Source organism: Mytilus trossulus, chromosome 10 (genome assembly GCF_036588685.1).
Source record: "Mytilus trossulus isolate FHL-02 chromosome 10, PNRI_Mtr1.1.1.hap1, whole genome shotgun sequence".
Taxonomy (NCBI): Eukaryota; Metazoa; Mollusca; class Bivalvia; order Mytilida; family Mytilidae; genus Mytilus; species Mytilus trossulus.
This window is the reverse complement of record NC_086382.1, coordinates 52478760-52498181: the sequence shown is the minus strand read 5'-3', so window position 1 is coordinate 52498181 and position 19422 is coordinate 52478760. Positions and strand designations below refer to the sequence as shown.

The 19422-nt window shown below is 32.5% G+C and overlaps 1 protein-coding gene across 1 annotated transcript in view; it reads left to right on the top strand.

Annotated features, from left to right (window-relative positions):
* The window catches only part of LOC134687600 (tripartite motif containing 13-like), a 31810-nt gene that overhangs the window by 3689 nt on the left and 8699 nt on the right, over positions 1 to 19422 (top strand). Inside the window, exons 2-8 of the mRNA XM_063548020.1 lie at positions 12357 to 12800; positions 13307 to 13405; positions 13967 to 14203; positions 14869 to 14891; positions 15788 to 15969; positions 17107 to 17159; positions 18486 to 18580. Coding sequence (XP_063404090.1) covers positions 12363 to 12800; positions 13307 to 13405; positions 13967 to 14203; positions 14869 to 14891; positions 15788 to 15969; positions 17107 to 17159; positions 18486 to 18580 — 1127 coding nt within the window. The 5' untranslated portion in view covers positions 12357 to 12362. The remainder of the gene's footprint in view (positions 1 to 12356; positions 12801 to 13306; positions 13406 to 13966; positions 14204 to 14868; positions 14892 to 15787; positions 15970 to 17106; positions 17160 to 18485; positions 18581 to 19422) is intronic.

The following is a 19422-nucleotide window of genomic DNA, read 5'->3' as shown; positions in this document are numbered from 1 at the left end:
AATACATACAAACTACTTATTGGAGTATTATAACTATGTTAAGGAGTAAGAATTGCAAGAAGTTTTGAAATTTAAGGTCTATGGTAGGGGGTTCAATATACCGCAGGGGGGTCAAAATACCATGGAAACTATTTTTTTTTTCTTAAATCTTTTCCAGCATTTTAAATACATACAAACTACTTATCGGAGTATTATAACTATGTTAAGGAGTAAGAATTGCAAGAATTTTTGAAATTTAAGGTCTATGGTAGGGGGTTCAATATACCACAGGGGGGTCAAAATACCATGGCTAAGTAAAATTTTCAAAATATCTTTTCCAGTATGTTAAATACATGTAAACTACTTGTAGGAATATTATAACTATGTTAAGGAGTTTTAATAACTAGAATTTTTTTAATTTAAGGTCTATAGTAGGGGTTCAATATACCGCAGGGGGGTCAAAATACCATGGAAATTATTTTTTTCAAAACATTTTTTTCCAGCATTTTGAATACAAACAAACTACTTATTGGAGTATTATAACTATGTTTAGGAGTTAGAATTGCAAGAATTTTTGAAATTGAAGGTCTATGGTAGGGGGTTCAATATACCGCAGGGGGGTCAAAATACCATGGAAACTAAATTTTTTTCTTAAATCTTTTCCAGCATTTTAAATTCATACAAACTACTTATCGGAGTATTATAACTATGTTAAGGAGTAAGAATTGCAAGAATTTTTGAAATTTAAGGTCTATGGTAGGGGGTTCAATATACCGCTGGGGGGTCAAAATACCATGGCTAAGTAAAATTTTCAAAATATCTTTTCCAGTATGTTAAATACATACAAACTACTTGTAGGAATATTATACCTATTTTAAGGAGTTTGAATACCAAGAATTTTTGAAATTTAAGGTCTATAGTAGGGGTTCAATATACCGCAGGGGAGCCCAAATACCATGGAAATTATTTTTTTTCAAAACATTTTTTCCAGCATTTTGAATACATACAAGCTACTTATTGGAGTATTATAACTATGTTAAGGAGTTAGAATTGAAAGAATTTTTGAAATTGAAGGTCTATGGTAGGGGGTTCAATATACCGCAGGGGGGTCAAAATACCATGGCTAAGTAAAATTTTCAAAATATCTTTTCCAGTATGTTAAATACATGTAAACTACTTGTAGGAATATTATAACTATGTGAAGGAGTTTGAATAGCTAGAATTTTTTTAATTTAAGGTCTATAGTAGGGGTTCAATATACCGCAGGGGGGTCAAAATACCATGGAAATTATTTTTTTCAAAACATTTTTTCCAGCATTTTGAATACAAACAAACTACTTATTGGAGTATTATAACTATGTTAAGGAGTTAGAATTGAAAGAATTTTTGAAATTGAAGGTCTATGGTAGGGGGTTCAATATACCGCAGGGGGGTCAAAATACCATGGCTAAGTAAAATTTTCAAAATATCTTTTCCAGTATGTTAAATACATACAAACTACTTGTAGGAATATTATAACTATGTTAAGGAGTTTGAATAGCTAGAATTTTTTTAATGTAAGGTCTATAGTAGGGGTTCAATATACGGCAGGGGGGTCAAAATACCATGGAAATTAATTTTTTTTCAAAACATTTTTTCCAGCATTCTAAATACATACAAACTACTTATTGGAGTATTATGACTATGTTAAGGTGTTAGAATTGCAAGAATTGTTAAAATTTAAGGTCTATGGTAGGGGGGTTCAATATACCGCAGGGGGGTCAAAATACCATGGCTAAGTAAAATTTTCAAAATATCTTTTCCAGTATGTTAAATACATACAAACTACTTGTAGGAATATTATACCTATTTTAAGGAGTTTGAATAGCTAGAATTTTTGAAATTTAAGGTCTATAGTAGGGGTTCAATATACTGCAGGGGGGTCAAAATACCATGGAAATTGTTTTTTTTTCAAAACCATTTTTCCAGCATTCTAAATACATACAAACTACTTATTGGAGTATTATAACTATGTTAAGGCGTTAGAATTGCAAGAATTTTTTTAATTTAAGGTCTATGGTAGGGGGGTTCAATATACCGCAGGGGGGTCAAAATACCATGGAAATTACTTTTTTTCAAAACATTCAATTTCAAAAATTCCAGCTATTCTTAATCCTTAACATGGTAATAATACTCCAATTTGTAGTTTGTATGTATTCAACATGCCAAAAAAGATATTTTGAAAATTTTAATTAGCCATGGTATTTTGACCCCCCTGCGGTATATTGAACCCCCCTTCCATAGACATTCAATTTCAAAAATTCAAGCTATTCTAACTCCTTAACATAGTAATAATACTTCAATAAGTTTTTTGTATGTATATAACATGCTATATGATATTTTGAAAATTTTACTTAGCCATGGTATTTTGACAATGTTTGACCACCTGCGGTATATTGAACCCCCTACCATAGACATTCAATTTAAAAAATTCCAGCTATTCTTAATCCTTTACATAGTAATAATACTCCAATAAGTAGTTTGTATGCATTTTACATGCTGGAAAAGATAATTTGAAGAAAAAAATATTTTCATGGTATTTTGACCCCCCCCCCCCCCCTAACCATGGTATATTGAACCCCCTACTATAGACCTTGAATTTCAAAAACCCAAGCTATTCTAACTCCTTAATATAATTATAATACTCCAACAAGTAGTTTGTATGTATTTAACAAACTGGCAAAGATATTTTGAAAATTTTACATAGCCATGGTATTTTGACCCCCTGCGGTATATTGAACCCCCTTCTATAGACCTTGATTTTCAAAAATTCAAGCTATTCTAACTCCTTAACATAGTAACAATACTCCAATTTGTAGTTTGTATGTATTCAACATGCTGGAAAAGATATTTTGAAAATTTTACTCAGCCATGGTATTTTGACCCCCTTGCGGTATATTGAACCCCCTACCATAGACATTCAATTTCAAAAATTCAAACTATTCTTAATCCTTAACATAGTAATAATACTCCAATAAGTAGTTTGTATGCATTTAACATGCTGGAAAAGATATTTTGAAGAAAAAAATATTTTCATGGTATTTTGACCCCCCCCCCCTAACCATGGTATATTGAACCCCCTACTATAGACCTTGAATTTCAAAAACCCAAGCTATTCTAACTCCTTAATATAATTATAATACTCCAACAAGTAGTTTGTATGTATTTAACAAACTGGCAAAGATATTTTGAAAATTTTACATAGCCATGGTATTTTGACCCCCTGCGGTATATTGAACCCCCTTCTATAGACCTTGATTTTCAAAAATTCAAGCTATTCTAACTCCTTAACATACTTACAATACTCCAATTTGTAGTTTGTATGTATTCAACATGCTGGAAAAGATATTTTGAAAATTTAACTCAGCCATGGTATTTTGACCCCCTTGCGGTATATTGAACCCCCTACCATAGACATTCAATTTCAAAAATTCAAACTATTCTTAATCCTTAACATAGTAATAATACTCCAATAAGTAGTTTGTATGCATTTAACATGCTGGAAAAGATATTTTGAAGAAAAAATATTTTCATGGTATTTTGACCCCTCCCCCCCCCCTACCATGGTATATTGAACCCCCTACTATAGACCTTGAATTTCAAAAACCCAAGCTATTTTAACTCCTTAACATAATTATAATACTCCAATAAGTAGTTTGTATGTATTTAACAAACTGGCAAAGATATTTTGAAAATTTTACATAGCCATGGTATTTTGACCCCCTGCGGTATATTGAACCCCCTTCTATAGACCTTGATTTTCAAAAATTCAAGCTATTCTAACTCCTTAACATAGTAACAATACTCCAATTTGTAGTTTGTATGTATTCAACATGCTGGAAAAGATATTTTGAAAATTTTACTCAGCCATGGTATTTTGACCCCCTTGCGGTATATTGAACCCCCTACCATAGACATTCAATTTCAAAAATTCAAACTATTCTTAATCCTTAACATAGTAATAATACTCCAATAAGTAGTTTGTATGCATTTAACATGCTGGAAAAGATAATTTGAAGAAAAAATATTTTCATGGTATTTTGACCCCCCCCCCCTACCATGGTATATTGAACCCCCTTATATAGACCTTGAATTTCAAAAACCCAAGCTATTCTAACTCCTTAACATAATTATAATACTCCAATAGGTAGATTGTATGTATTTAACAAACTGGCAAAGATATTTTGAAAATTTTACTTAGCCATGGTATTTTGACCCCCTGCGGTATATTGAACCCCCTTCTTTAGACCTTGTATTTAAAAAATTCAAGCTTTTCCAACTCCTTAACATAGTAACAATACTCCAATTTGTATTTGGTATGTATTTAACATGCTGGAAAAGATATTTTGAAAATTTTACTTAGCCATGGTATTTTGACCCCCTGCGGTATATTGAACCCCCTTCTATAGTAGATATAGGAAGATGTGGTGTGAGTGCCAATGGGACAACTCTCCATCCAAATAACAATTTAAAAATTAAACCATTATAGGTTAAAGTACGGCCTTCAACACAGAGCCTTGGCTCACACCGAACAACAAGCTATAAAGGGCCCCAAAATTACTAGCGTAAAACCATTCAAACGGGAAAACCAACGGTCTAATCTATATAAACAAAACGAGAAATATATACCTTGATTTTCAAAAATTCAAGCTATTCTAACTCCTTAACATAGTAACAATACTCCAATTTGTAGTTTGTATGTATTCAACATGCTGGAAAAGATATTTTGAAAATTTTACTCAGCCATGGTATTTTGACCCCCTTGCGGTATATTGAACCCCCTACCATAGACATTCAATTTCAAAAATTCAAACTATTCTTAATCCTTAACCATGTTAACATAGTAATAATACTCCAATAAGTAGTTTGTATGCATTTAACATGCTGGAAAAGATATTTTGAAGAAAAAATATTTTCATGGTATTTTGACCCCCCCCCCCCTAACCATGGTATATTGAACCCCCTACTATAGACCTTGAATTTCAAAAACCCAAGCTATTCTAACTCCTTAATATAATTATAATACTCCAACAAGTAGTTTGTATGTATTTAACAAACTGGCAAAGATATTTTGAAAATTTTACATAGCCATGGTATTTTGACCCCCTGCGGTATATTGAACCCCCTTCTATAGACCTTGATTTTCAAAAATTCAAGCTATTCTAACTCCTTAACATACTTACAATACTCCAATTTGTAGTTTGTATGTATTCAACATGCTGGAAAAGATATTTTGAAAATTTAACTCAGCCATGGTATTTTGACCCCCTTGCGGTATATTGAACCCCCTACCATAGACATTCAATTTCAAAAATTCAAACTATTCTTAATCCTTAACATAGTAATAATACTCCAATAAGTAGTTTGTATGCATTTAACATGCTGGAAAAGATATTTTGAAGAAAAAATATTTTCATGGTATTTTGACCCCTCCCCCCCCCCCTACCATGGTATATTGAACCCCCTACTATAGACCTTGAATTTCAAAAACCCAAGCTATTTTAACTCCTTAACATAATTATAATACTCCAATAAGTAGTTTGTATGTATTTAACAAACTGGCAAAGATATTTTGAAAATTTTACATAGCCATGGTATTTTGACCCCCTGCGGTATATTGAACCCCCTTCTATAGACCTTGATTTTCAAAAATTCAAGCTATTCTAACTCCTTAACATAGTAACAATACTCCAATTTGTAGTTTGTATGTATTCAACATGCTGGAAAAGATATTTTGAAAATTTTACTCAGCCATGGTATTTTGACCCCCTTGCGGTATATTGAACCCCCTACCATAGACATTCAATTTCAAAAATTCAAACTATTCTTAATCCTTAACATAGTAATAATACTCCAATAAGTAGTTTGTATGCATTTAACATGCTGGAAAAGATAATTTGAAGAAAAAATATTTTCATGGTATTTTGACCCCCCCCCCCCTACCATGGTATATTGAACCCCCTTATATAGACCTTGAATTTCAAAAACCCAAGCTATTCTAACTCCTTAACATAATTATAATACTCCAATAGGTAGATTGTATGTATTTAACAAACTGGCAAAGATATTTTGAAAATTTTACTTAGCCATGGTATTTTGACCCCCTGCGGTATATTGAACCCCCTTCTTTAGACCTTGTATTTAAAAAATTCAAGCTTTTCCAACTCCTTAACATAGTAACAATACTCCAATTTGTATTTGGTATGTATTTAACATGCTGGAAAAGATATTTTGAAAATTTTACTTAGCCATGGTATTTTGACCCCCTGCGGTATATTGAACCCCCTTCTATAGTAGATATAGGAAGATGTGGTGTGAGTGCCAATGGGACAACTCTCCATCCAAATAACAATTTAAAAATTAAACCATTATAAGTTAAAGTACGGCCTTCAACACAGAGCCTTGGCTCACACCGAACAACAAGCTATAAAGGGCCCCAAAATTACTAGCGTAAAACCATTCAAACGGGAAAACCAACGGTCTAATCTATATAAACAAAACGAGAAATATATACCTTGATTTTCAAAAATTCAAGCTATTCTAACTCCTTAACATAGAAATAATAATTCAATAAGTTGTTTGTATATATTATATAACATGCTGGAAAAGATATTTTGAAAACTTTACTTAGCCATGGTATTTTGACCCCCTGCGGTATATTGAACCCCCTACCATAGACATTCAATTTCAAAAATTCCAGCTATTCTTAATCCTTAACATAGTAATAATACTCCAATAAGTAGTTTGTATGCATTTAACAAACTGGCAAAGATATTTTGAAAATTTTACGCAGCCATTGTATTTTGACCCCCTGCGGTATATTGAACCCCGTACCATAGACTGTCAATTTCAAAAATTCTAGCTATTCTAACTCCATAGCATATTTGTTACTCCAAATTGTAGTTTGAATGCATTTTTAAAACATGCTTGAAAGATATTTTGAAGAAAAAAAATTCCATTGTATTTTGACCCCCTCCCCCTTCCATATGGTATATTGAACCCCCTCCTATAGACCTTAAATTTTAAAAATCCAAGTTTTTCTTACTCCACAACATAGTTTTAATACTCCAATAAGTAGTTTGTTTGTATTTAACATGCTGGAAAAGATATTTTGAAAATTTTACTTAGCCATGTTATTGACCATGGTATATTGAACCCCCTACTATACATCTAAAGACATGTTAAAATATCTTGCTACTGTAACTCCTTGACAGATTTATACTCCAATTAGTAGTTTGTATTTATTTTATTAGTTTGAAAAGATGTTTTGAAAATTTAATTTTTAAAATCAAGTGAGCCATGGTAATTTGACCCCCTCCCCCTTTTTCACCATGTAGAATTTAATCTAAAAGTCTACCATTCTATATAAATATTTTAAATTTCAAAGAAGTATAGTGTCCAAGCTACATGGTCTAGTTTTAATGCTTTTAAGAAGTTTTTTGAATGAAATTTTGTTGGTTAAGACTTCAGAGCACTTATACCAAGCAAATATTTTTCTTTTAACCAATCATTGAAAATTGACCTCCCCTTCTTGTATAAATGATTTTTAATATTTGATTAGCTTTTATGTAATGTTAAATGTTTTATTAATCATCTAGAATGAAAAAAACAGGGGGGTTCAATTTACCATGGGGGTTCAATTTTCCATACAGGGGGGGTTCAATTTACCATGGGGGGTTCAATTTACCATAGCGGTATTTTGACCCCGGGGTCATTTTACCATGCGGTTCAAAATACCATATGACACCGGGGTCAAAATACCATGCGGGGTCATTATACCGCATGGTATTTTGACCCCGGGGTCATTTTTCACATATGGTATTTTGAACCCCCCTGCGGTATATTGAACCCCCTGTTTTTGAGAAATAGTATTGCAGATAATCTAATTTACAATTTATTGGCTATTATTTTTTTTTAATTAGAGGTTATGCAAAATATCTTTTCCAGTATGTTAAATACATATAAACTACTTATTGGAGTATTATAACTATGTTAAGGAGTTAGAATAGCTTGGATTTTTGAAATTCAAGGTCTATAGTAGGGGGTTCAATATACCGCAGGGGGGTCAAATTACCATGGCTAAGTAAAATTTTCAAAATATCTTTTCCAGCATGTTGAATACATACAAATTACAATTTGGAGTATTGTTACTATGTTAAGGAGTTAGAATAGCTTGAATTTTTGAAATTCAAGGTCTATGGTAGGGGGTTCAATATACCGCAGGGGGGTCAAAATACCATGGCTAAGTAAATAGAAATCCAATTTATTTGTCATCCAAACACAGAGGCAATGATTACCATGATCATATCAAACGAATGGCTTACAACAAAAATTCTATGAATCTAGCGTATATAAACTTTTTATTCCTGTGGTCATACTGCTGTTGTTATGCTCCCACCGTATTGAGTTTTATCCTTGTTCTTCTGTAAGTATGTACATTCTTCCCTTACTTATAAGTACCTCCGTATATCCCAAAATTCGTTTCTGTTCTCTTACTTTAGTTTGCAAATTGTATGAAACTGATACGCAATGCTTATAATCACAATTCACAAGTCAAGTTTGAATTTTAGTTGCGTAACTTTTACCATTCTAGCGTTTAATGCTACTTTACAAAAAGAAAAGTTGCTGGAAATTTAAGATTATGTTCTCTAAGTATAGTTTGTCTTAACCAAATGTTTTGAAACTTATACACAATTCTCATTACCACAAACACTGATCAGGTTTGAATTTTGGTGTATTTATTTTTACTGCTCTAGGGTTGTGCCTTGTTACAAATGGAACCAGATGGTCGCAGGGCACAGCTTTATACGACCGTAGAAGTTGAACCCTGAACAGTTGGGACAAGTATGGACACAACATTCAAGCTTGATACAGCTCTGAATTTGGATTGCGATCAAATTGTTGACATAACATATAGGTTTCTGACACAAAACAAATGTCAAGATCTTACAATTCTATTGCGCAGTACTGTACAATGAGAATGAATACACAATGTTTATTAGGGCCCCGCCGACTAAGGCGGGTCGCCCTATAGTGATCAGTCTGTCCGTCCGTCCGTCCGTCCGTCCGTCCGTCCAAAACACTTTCGTGTCCGCTCCATATCTAGAGAACCATTATGATTTCATACTTAATACTTAATATGATTATCAACCAACACCAGAGGGTGTGTCATGTTGTATGTACAACTTTCTAGGTCAAAGGTCAAGGTCAAAAAATTTGGTTTTAGTTGACAACCCCCTGTCCTGTGGTGAAGATCGTGTCCGCTCCATATCTAGATAACCGTTATGATTTCAAAGTTTATACTTGACATCCATTTCAACAACCACCAGAGGGCGTGTCATGATGTATGTACAACTTCCTAGGTCAAAGGTCAAGGTCAAAAACTTTGGTTTAGAGTTGACAACCCCATGTCCTGTGGGATTGTGTCCGCTCCAAATCTAGATAACGGTTATGATTTCAAAGTTTATACTTGACATCCATTTTAACCACCACCAGAGGGCGTGTCATGATGTATGTACCACTTCCTAGGTCAAAGGTCTGTCTGTGTCTGTTGGTCTGTCCATCGCTAACAAATTTGATCCACACTATATTTTGAGAGGACAGCTGTTATTATTTCATACTTTATACCTGACAAACATTTTCAACTTAACATATATATAAACCAACACCAGAGAATGTGTCATAATGTATGCATCCTAGGTCTAAGGTCAGTCTGTCAGTCTGTCCATCCGTTTGTTGTTCTTAACAAATTGTGTCCGCTCTACCTCTCGAGAACCGTTAATATTTCATACTTTATACTTGGTGGGTCATAATATATTGAAGGCATAATTCTAAAAATATGTGACAAATATCAATTGGGCAGCACCTTTAAACATATTCTTCAAACATCAATCCATACATCCAGAAGTCACCTTAGAGTAGTCAACAATTAGTTCACATCATGCAGTCATATCACTATTATACTATGAAAGTAAGATGAGAATATTTATCAGTTTTAACTTAAAATCTTAGATTGAAATCACACATGAGACTCCTTAGAGTAGTCAACAATTAGTTCACATCATGCAGTCATATCACTATTATACTATGAAATAGTACTATCACTATTACCCCACGTTATTGACAGCGGGGCCCACAGAGATGGCTTCCATCTCAATGATATCTAGTTAACCCATAATTCAGATAAGTAAAAATTTTGGTAGTGTCACATTTACAGTTCTTGAGTTTATAACGTTAATGCTAGTGAGGGCATCATTTGAGTCCCATGGACATGTTCCCTATTTTTGACAAAAGCCTTTAATATTAATTCACTTTCTTTACAGTTCAGAGTTGTATTGATTTAAGTTACTGTAACAGTCTTATTTATAAGTAAGGATGCAGTATTTTTTGCAAAGAACCAATGCTATCCAAAAGAGTTCAAAGAATGAAAATGTATTAATAACTATAGGCCACAATAAAGGTCGTCAATAATGAGAAATTTTTGTACCATATACATGTAGAGAGCTTTAAAAGGCCCCCATATGAAACGTGTGGAACAATTAAAAAAAACAAGAAATCTTAAGTGTTAATTTACTAAAAACAAATATGAAGGACCTAAACCAATAATTTTAGATCTACAGCTTAATTACTGACGAGACAATGGTTTAGATTAAAACATCAAAGCTGTGATGAAGTACATATTTGAAATAATGCACGTCTATAACCTTTTTGGAATAATACACAGCTACAGTTGCAAACTTTCCAGAGGTGCTATCCAGCACTTTGATTAGTCCTGTTTTCAAATTGGTCTAGATTAAAGTCCAAAGGGTCCAAAATTAAACTTAGTTTGATTTTAACAAAAATTGAATTCTTGGGGTTCTTTGATATGCTGAATCCAAACATGTACTTAGATTTTTGATTATGGGCCCAGTTTTCAAGTTGGTCCAAATCAGGATCTAAAATAATTATTTTAAGTATTGTGCAATAGCAAGAATTTTCAATTGCACAGTACTCAGCAATAACAAGAAATTTCCAATTGCACAGTATTGCGCAATAGCAAGAAATCTTCAATTACACAGTATTGTGCAATAGCAAGTATTTTCAATTGCACAGTTTTGCGCAATAGCAAGAAATATAATTTCAATTGGAGTTATCTTTCTTTGTCAAGAATAGGTAGTTGAATCAACTAAAATCATTGTTTTATACAACATACAATGTATATTCACTTTTACTTCCAACTGATAAATTAAGACAATCTTTACCATTCAGTGATAACAAGCACATTTTTACATTTTAATACTTTATGATGTATTTAGATGAGTAATTATTGTTGAATTGTGATTAGTTTTGGAATAAATGATAGGGGGATGTGAAAATAAAAATTGGAAGGGGGGGGGGGGGAATTCAATTTTTCTCATTTGAAGTTTCATAAATAAAAAGAAATTTCTTTAACCATTTTTTTGAGAGGATTAATATTCAACAGCATGGTGAATTGCTCAAAGGCAAAACAAAAATTTTAAGTTCATTAGACCACATTCATTCTGTGTCAGAAACCTATGCTGTGTCAACTATTTAATCACAATCCAAATTTAGAGCTGTATCCAGCTTGAATGTTGTGTCCATACTTGCCCCAACCGTTCAGGGTTCAACCTCTACGGTCGTATAAAGCTGCGCCCTGCCGAACATCTGGTTGGTTATTATCTTGAATATTATTATAGATACAGATAAACTGTTAATAGCAAAAATGTTAAGCAAAGTAAGATCTACAAATAAGTCAATTTGACCAAAATTGTCAATTAACCCCTTAGGGAGTTATTGCCCTTTAAAGACTTTTTTCACAATTTGTTCATCATGTTGACTTACTTTAAAAATTCTAAAAGATGTGCTGCCCAGCTCACCCCTTCTGGTGCCAACAAATTGGCCTTGGCAATATATTAATTGGGTATCAAATTGTTCCATGTTTGCAACATGTGCCGTAGTTCCATGACAAAATAGTAAATAACTGAAAGATGAGAACTGTAATGAACTCTTAAGAAAACATCATTCGGCTTCACTCTTGAAATATTTTTAATTTTTGAAATCAGACATGTGTCTGTTGATTAATATTAACAATAACATGATTAAAATCAACGCCATTTTGTATTCACTTCATTGATGCTCAATGCATTTAAATGGGGACACATAGTTGGACACCTGCCCTTTATCCTGGGTTGGGAACACCCAAACCCTTTTAAAAATGGCTGGATCTGCCAGTGGTCCTTGGACCAGATGTGATTTTGCAATCACTTGTATTTATAAGTAACCCCCCCTGCATGATTAATGTGTACAGTATACATGACATAAAAGTTTATTTTTTTCAGACAAAAATGGCAGAAGTTGACAATTCTAAAAACATTACAATGCTACAAGAGGAACTGATATGTCCTATATGTTTGGATTTGTTTGAAAGACCTATCTCGTTGCCGTGCCTACACAGCTTCTGTTTTAAATGTATTGAACAGAAAACAGCACGGGATGCTACACAGCAGGTCTTTCCAAGAGGCTATGTCATTTGTACCTGTCCAACTTGTCGCAAGAGAAATATGACACCTAATGTTGAAAACTTGCCAAAAAATTTCAGCTTGGCTAATATAGTTGAAAAGTTTAAACAAGTGATGGGATTGAAAAAAGTCATGTGTACCATTCATAATCAAGATGTAGGTCTGTTTTGTGAGGACTGTTTGTCACTAATGTGTTTTACTTGTTTTGGAGACCACAAAGGACATAAGATAGATGATGTAAAGAAAGTCTGTGAAAGATACAAGGTTTGTACTTTTTAGATGAACTTTGAACTTACTGGATCATTCTGATCATCAGAAGTGAATATTATCCATTTCTGTGTTGCTCACCCCTGACAAATATTTTGTAGTTAAAAAAGCTCACATTCATTTTGCTTAGTATCAGTCACTATTAATGATAAATTTTTGCCTATTTCAATGTATTTTTAAAAGAGCAAAAAATGAAGAAGCATTCTACATTTACAATATTTTATACAAATCTACTAGAAAAAAATATGAACATACATGACATATATAGCATAAAGATAAATCAACATCAATCATTTATTAATGACACGAATGAGGCAGCAACCTAGGCAGACAAAAATGTTCTTAATGTTTAGTAGTTGGAGATCACATCAATTTCTATAAATTTGTTTTCCGTTTTCACTTATGCATGTTATGTGGAATATAAACATTAAAAGAAGATGTGCATTATTATAGATCTATTTTGGCATTGTTTAAAGTTTCTTTTCTGGTATTTTTTATTACAGAGTAAAATGGAGTTGACTTTATTACCAGGACTGCATATGAAACAAAGACAGTTGGAAGGTGCTGTTGAACATTGGAATGGAATTATGCATACTGAACAGGTACAGTAGAATTATATACATGTATATACACATGCACATATTGTCAATAAAAAAACAGACTAAAAATGGGAAAGACATTTACATGTACACAGGCAAATTTCACTCACTTCATATTTTGAAACCTGAGCTATGGAAAGTCACAATTGTATCATGTTTATCTTCCCCTCTGAAACTTCTAGGGTCAATTTTTTTGGCAAACATTGTGAATGGATCAAAGATATGCATGATATGGATAACCTACAAAATTTCCTCATTTTGTCTCAATCAAATAAAAAATAGGGTTGCCAGTTATTTCATGGGCATACACATGGCGAAACCAACTGATTTTTTTTTTAAATAAAGGGATTTTCGGCAGTCTCTTTTTAAACAGACAAAAATTTGTGAATGGCGTCATGATTGAAAACTAATTTGAAAATAGGACACAGATTTGAGGCTGTATCTTTTTTAAAGGACATAGATTAGCGAATGACGTCACAATGGGGCACAGATTTGAAGTTATATTGATTCTGTAAAATCATTGTAACCAGCTTTATATCAATATATGTTATCATTGTTTTATAGGCAGGTAGAACACTGAGAAATGATCATATTTCTAAAGAGATAAAATTACTGAAAAACATGTTGAATGAGTATATGGTAGACAGAATAAGTGGGATGATTGCCTACAATTGTAAAATGACCAATCAGCTGATCACACAATGTGAAAATAAAAAGAAAATAGTGGAGAAAGATCTTATAAATGTGAAGAAGCTGATCTCTGATATTATATCAGACACTGATCCTGCTAGGACATTATTGGTAAGTTATCTTGATGAACATACTCAATCAATCTTAATGAATATATGTATTTATAACTCTTATTGTATGATGGTGTATGAAAGGGGAACCCGGTTAGTTTCTCATTTTACTCTAAATTCGAATCAAATCTTTTCAAATGTCTTCAACTTCGTACTTTATTTGGCTTTTTTAAACATGTTTTGATTCAAGCGTCACTGATGAGTCTTTTGTAGACAAAACTCGCGTTTGGCGTAAATATAAAATTTCAATCCTGGTATTTATCATGAGTTTATTGTTTGTTGTCCTTTTTGTATAGACTTTCACATCACAGCTAATAGTAGATTCTAATGAACCTCTTTTTACCCTTTACAAGCGTTAGGTTGTGACAACTCAGTCTCAGACAGTTCAGTTTAAGCAGAAGAAATCTGCTTTAGATACGAATATATATATATACAGCATGCAAATACATTTATAAAAGGATAAATTGGAGCTTCTGAGAAAAGAAGGACTAAAATATGCAAATTTCAGACAAACACAGTAATAACAATATATACTTTCTTTTGTATACACATCAATTAGAATTTTGAATATGAAAATGCAATGTTAAAAAAAAACGAAATATTTATCTTGAATTTACTTATTAAAACATATTGAACATTATCAATGATTATACTTTTTCATTTCAGACATTTACAGAAATAACCAAAAGGTATTTAAGAATTAATGTACATGCAATTGAATGATTAAAAATCTTATCTATGTATTTAGGAGCAGATAAAAAAAACAAACAAGGAAGACTACTTTTGAAATTGTTCGTTACACATCACTACCAGTAAAAAAAATACCAATCTTGTATTTTAACATGTTTAAAGATTGTATTGCTACCAGGAATACATTATTGTTTATTTAGAATGTTCAAAGACTATATATACAAATAGACAAATGAGAGAGGTGAGAAAGATACAAAAATCCCAAAGGGACATTCTGACTCATGACTTGAAAATAAACTGAAAAACATCATGGCTAAAAAAGAAAAAAGACCAACAAACAAACAATAGTAAAATAAACACCAAAAAAAAACATGAATCCCAACAAAAACCTGGGGTTATCCAGGTGCTCTGGAAGGGTAAGTATATCCTGTTATACATTAGTGGCACTTGATGTGTTGCTCATCTTAGTACAGACTTGGTATATATATAAAGTCTAATTCTGTAGGTCAAATTCAGTGAAAATGGGACAGAATTGTAGTTATGACATTTGGAAGCTATTCAATTCATCTGTGAAACAGATATTCAATAACTGTCACCCAACTGGTGATGGCCTCCATAAAATTAACGAAGGAATTATTTCAATTTCACCACTTGGAACTTATAGTTTGATAGCTTCCATGTGAGCAGCAACCCTCCATTATTACAGGAAATACAATATTTATAATTATAATAGTCTAAAGTTTTATAACCAGTGCATTAAAACAAGCATCAATATAACATAAGATAACCTAGAAAATATTTATTTTGAAATATATACATGAGTGACATGACATCCCAAGAAACCATTACAAAAATTAATAGAAACAAAAGATCTGAAAAGCTGTTTTTTTTTAAGGGGAGACCATGATATAGAAAAACTGTCAGATTATGCAATGGACCTCCCAAAGAAGGCAATTAACATGACATTGGATCCTATATGGAGGAAAAAATTAGAAGAATTCAGTAACAGTATTAAAATGACAATATCTGGTGTTGAGGAAGATAATATAGAGCTACCAGTGGAAATTTTAGATGAGAGTAAGTACTTTGGACACATGTATATTTTTAAATTAGTTGTTGGTAATAAACTTAAAACAGTCATTAATTGTCAGGGGTTTATAGTAGCAGAAAATGTTCGATGGTTTAGGAAATGTATTGCTTAATAATAACATCTTTTTATTACAAACAATTAATTTGGGAGGTAGCATGTCTTCTGATTAGCCATTTTTTTTTATCTATCAGCTCATAGATTTAATTTTGACATTGGGCCATCAATGTTTTTTTTCATGATTTACTCTTTACAAACAGAATCTAGAATTTGATATTAACGTACGACTAATCATTTTTCTCTCTTCTGAAATTGACTTAAAAAATGTGGTTCACACTTTAGAATTAACCCATGAGGCATTTTATTCAATGTGCACCACATTTTGTGGTAAAGATGGCATGAAATGCAATTAAAACCATACCTAAAGACTTGATATCTAAATTTTCCAAGACTTATCCCTACCTTTCTGATACATAAAATATAGTGCATTGATCATAACGTTCTATACATCCTATCCATGAACATTTCCAGAAATTTATCAATGTAATATATGCTCAGATATTCAAGTCACAAAATGATGTTAAACCTGTCAACAAAATTACATAACTTTTGCAAGAAGGAATCTAATATCCATGATATCTGTTCTAAAAATATAGATGATGACATTGTTAAAGTCATCTTTAAAAATTAGAGTTATCTCACATTGTCCAGAATTATAATTAAATCAACTACAACTAATGCTTGATGTTGAAATATTTAATTTTACACCCCACTGAAAAATTGACGCAATCTTTAATGTACCTTTCTGTGCCTACAAGCACTTTGATATATGTTATTTCTCCATAGAAATAATACAGTCATTCTTCAATAAGTTATCAAAGTTGAATCATGTATTAGTCTTCCAATATTTGCATAAATCTGCTGAATATTGTAACATTGGTATTAGGATGTTATATACACAATATATTGTTCTAGAAATTATCATACTGCAGGTAATGAAAGCCACACAATTACACTTACTATTGGTCTATTCATTTGTAGGTTTAATAAACACTTTTCTTATATATTAAAAGATAACAATGTAATCAATTGACTAATAATTATTTACGATTTTTTATTTATTTCAGAAAAGATATTTAGTCTGAATAATTTACCCTACAGCATCAAAATAACTGAAATGGTAAGTCCCAAGCTCAAACATGTAAAAGGCAACACAGTGTTTATTTTATGCTAATAATTTGACTAGGTGAGTTTCAAAATGACTATAACTGGTTTTCTTATATCTATGCAGCTTTTTTATAAAATCACAATAATTATCCCCCACCTACGATAGTAGAGGGGCATTATTTTTTCTGGTCTGTACGTCTGTTGGTTCTTCCATTTGTCTGTCTGGCCCGCTTCAGGTTAAAGTTTTTAGCCAAGGTAGTTTTTGATGAAGTTGAAATCCGATGAACTTGAAAATCAATACACACTTTGGCTATGATATGATCTTTCTAATTTTTAAGCCAAATTATAGTCTTTACCCTAATTTCACAGTCAACTTAACATAGAAAATGATAAAGTGAGTGGTGTATAGGTTTACTGGGGACACATTCTTGTTATAATTTAAAGGAGTATGTTCGATAAGGTCCTAAAATGGCCCTCTTTTTTAGCGTAAATTTCAAATTCGGATTTCTCGACCAATATCACGATAAATTGAAGGTAATAGATTGACTAGGTAGGATATAAACCATTTTGTTGAAAATTTTACGTTTCTGAGTTTTATTATGACGTCACAAGTTGTACTCATCTTGATTTTTCACGAAAAAATCAATGAAAATGGCTAAATTTATATAAATTATTGGACAAGAAACATAGAGCGCATACGTCGACAACAAAGATCTTTATAAATAATGTTTGTGAAGACATTTTACACGTCTTATTTGAATCTTAAGCTTGTCGACGCCTGCGCTCTATATTTCCTGGTCCTTTATTTGGTTGAAATCTAGCTGATTTTGTCAAATTTCATCAAAATCCCTTATCTTGACCTTTTTTGGATGTAAAAATCAACGTGGTAGAATTAAACTTTGACAAAAACAGCCCTGTTTAACTTTCTAACACGTCTTTAAGGCAACTTAAAACATTTATTGTCTTGTAACTATGAACTTTATAATTGGGGCCAAATATGGCCCTTACCGAACTTACTCCTTTGGTTGATCATGTCAAAATCGCAAAATTGCAATAAAAAATGCTCACAGAAATTTCTTAATTTCCAGATCATAGATTTATGATTCAATAATTTTTAACGATGGTTTTTCTCTTAGCTGTTATCATAGATATAAGAAGATGTGGTATGAGTGCCAATAAAACAATTCTCCATCCAAGTAACAATTTATAAAAGTAAACCATTATACGTCAAGGTACGGTCTTCAACATGGAGATTTGGCTCACACCAAACAGCAAGCTATAAAGGAACCCTTAAAGTTACTTGTGTATAACCATTCAAATGATCAAATCTTTGTTGCAGGAGGAGCAGATTAAAGCACTAATTCCTTTGAAGAACGTTATGTCACTGGACTGTATGTTTGATAGACAGAAGGTCATGGTTCACTTTAGCACATTGTAAGTTAGTCTTGGGCCAATTGAATGTCATGGTTCAGTTAAGCACATTGTAAGTTAGTCTTTGGCCAATTGAAGGTCACGGTTCACTTTAGCACATTGTAAGTTAGTCTTTGACCAATTGAAGGTCACGGTTCACTTTAACACATTGTAAGTTAGTCTTTGACCAATTGAAGGTCACGGTTCACTTTAGCACATTGTAAGTTAGTCTTTGGCCAATTGAAGGTCACAGTTCACTTTAGCACATTGTAAGTTAGTCTTTGACCAATTGAAGGTCACGGTTCACTTTAGCACATTGTAAGTTAGTCTTTGGCCAATTGAAGGTCACAGTTCACTTTAGCACATTGTAAGTTAGTCTTTGACCAATTGAAGGTCACGGTTCACTTTAGCACATTGTAAGTTAGTCTTTGGCCAATTGAAGGTCACGGTTCACTTTAGCACATTGTAAGTTAGTCTTTGGCCAATTGAAGGTCACGGTTCACTTTAGCACATTGTAAGTTAGTCTTTGGCCAATTGAAGGTCACAGTTCACTTTAGCACATTGTAAGTTAGTCTTTGGCCAATTGAAGGTCACGGTTCACTTTAGCACATTGTAAGTTAGTCTTTGGCCAATTGAAGGTCACAGTTCACTTTAGCACATTGTAAGTTAGTCTTTGGCCAATTGAAGGTCACAGTTCACTTTAGCACATTGTAAGTTAGTCTTTGGCCAATTGAAGGTCACGGTTCACTTTAGCACATTGTAAGTTAGTCTTTGACCAATTGAAGGTCACAGTTCACTTTAGCACATTGTAAGTTAGTCTTTGGCCAATTGAAGGTCACGGTTCACATAAGCACATTGTAAGTTAG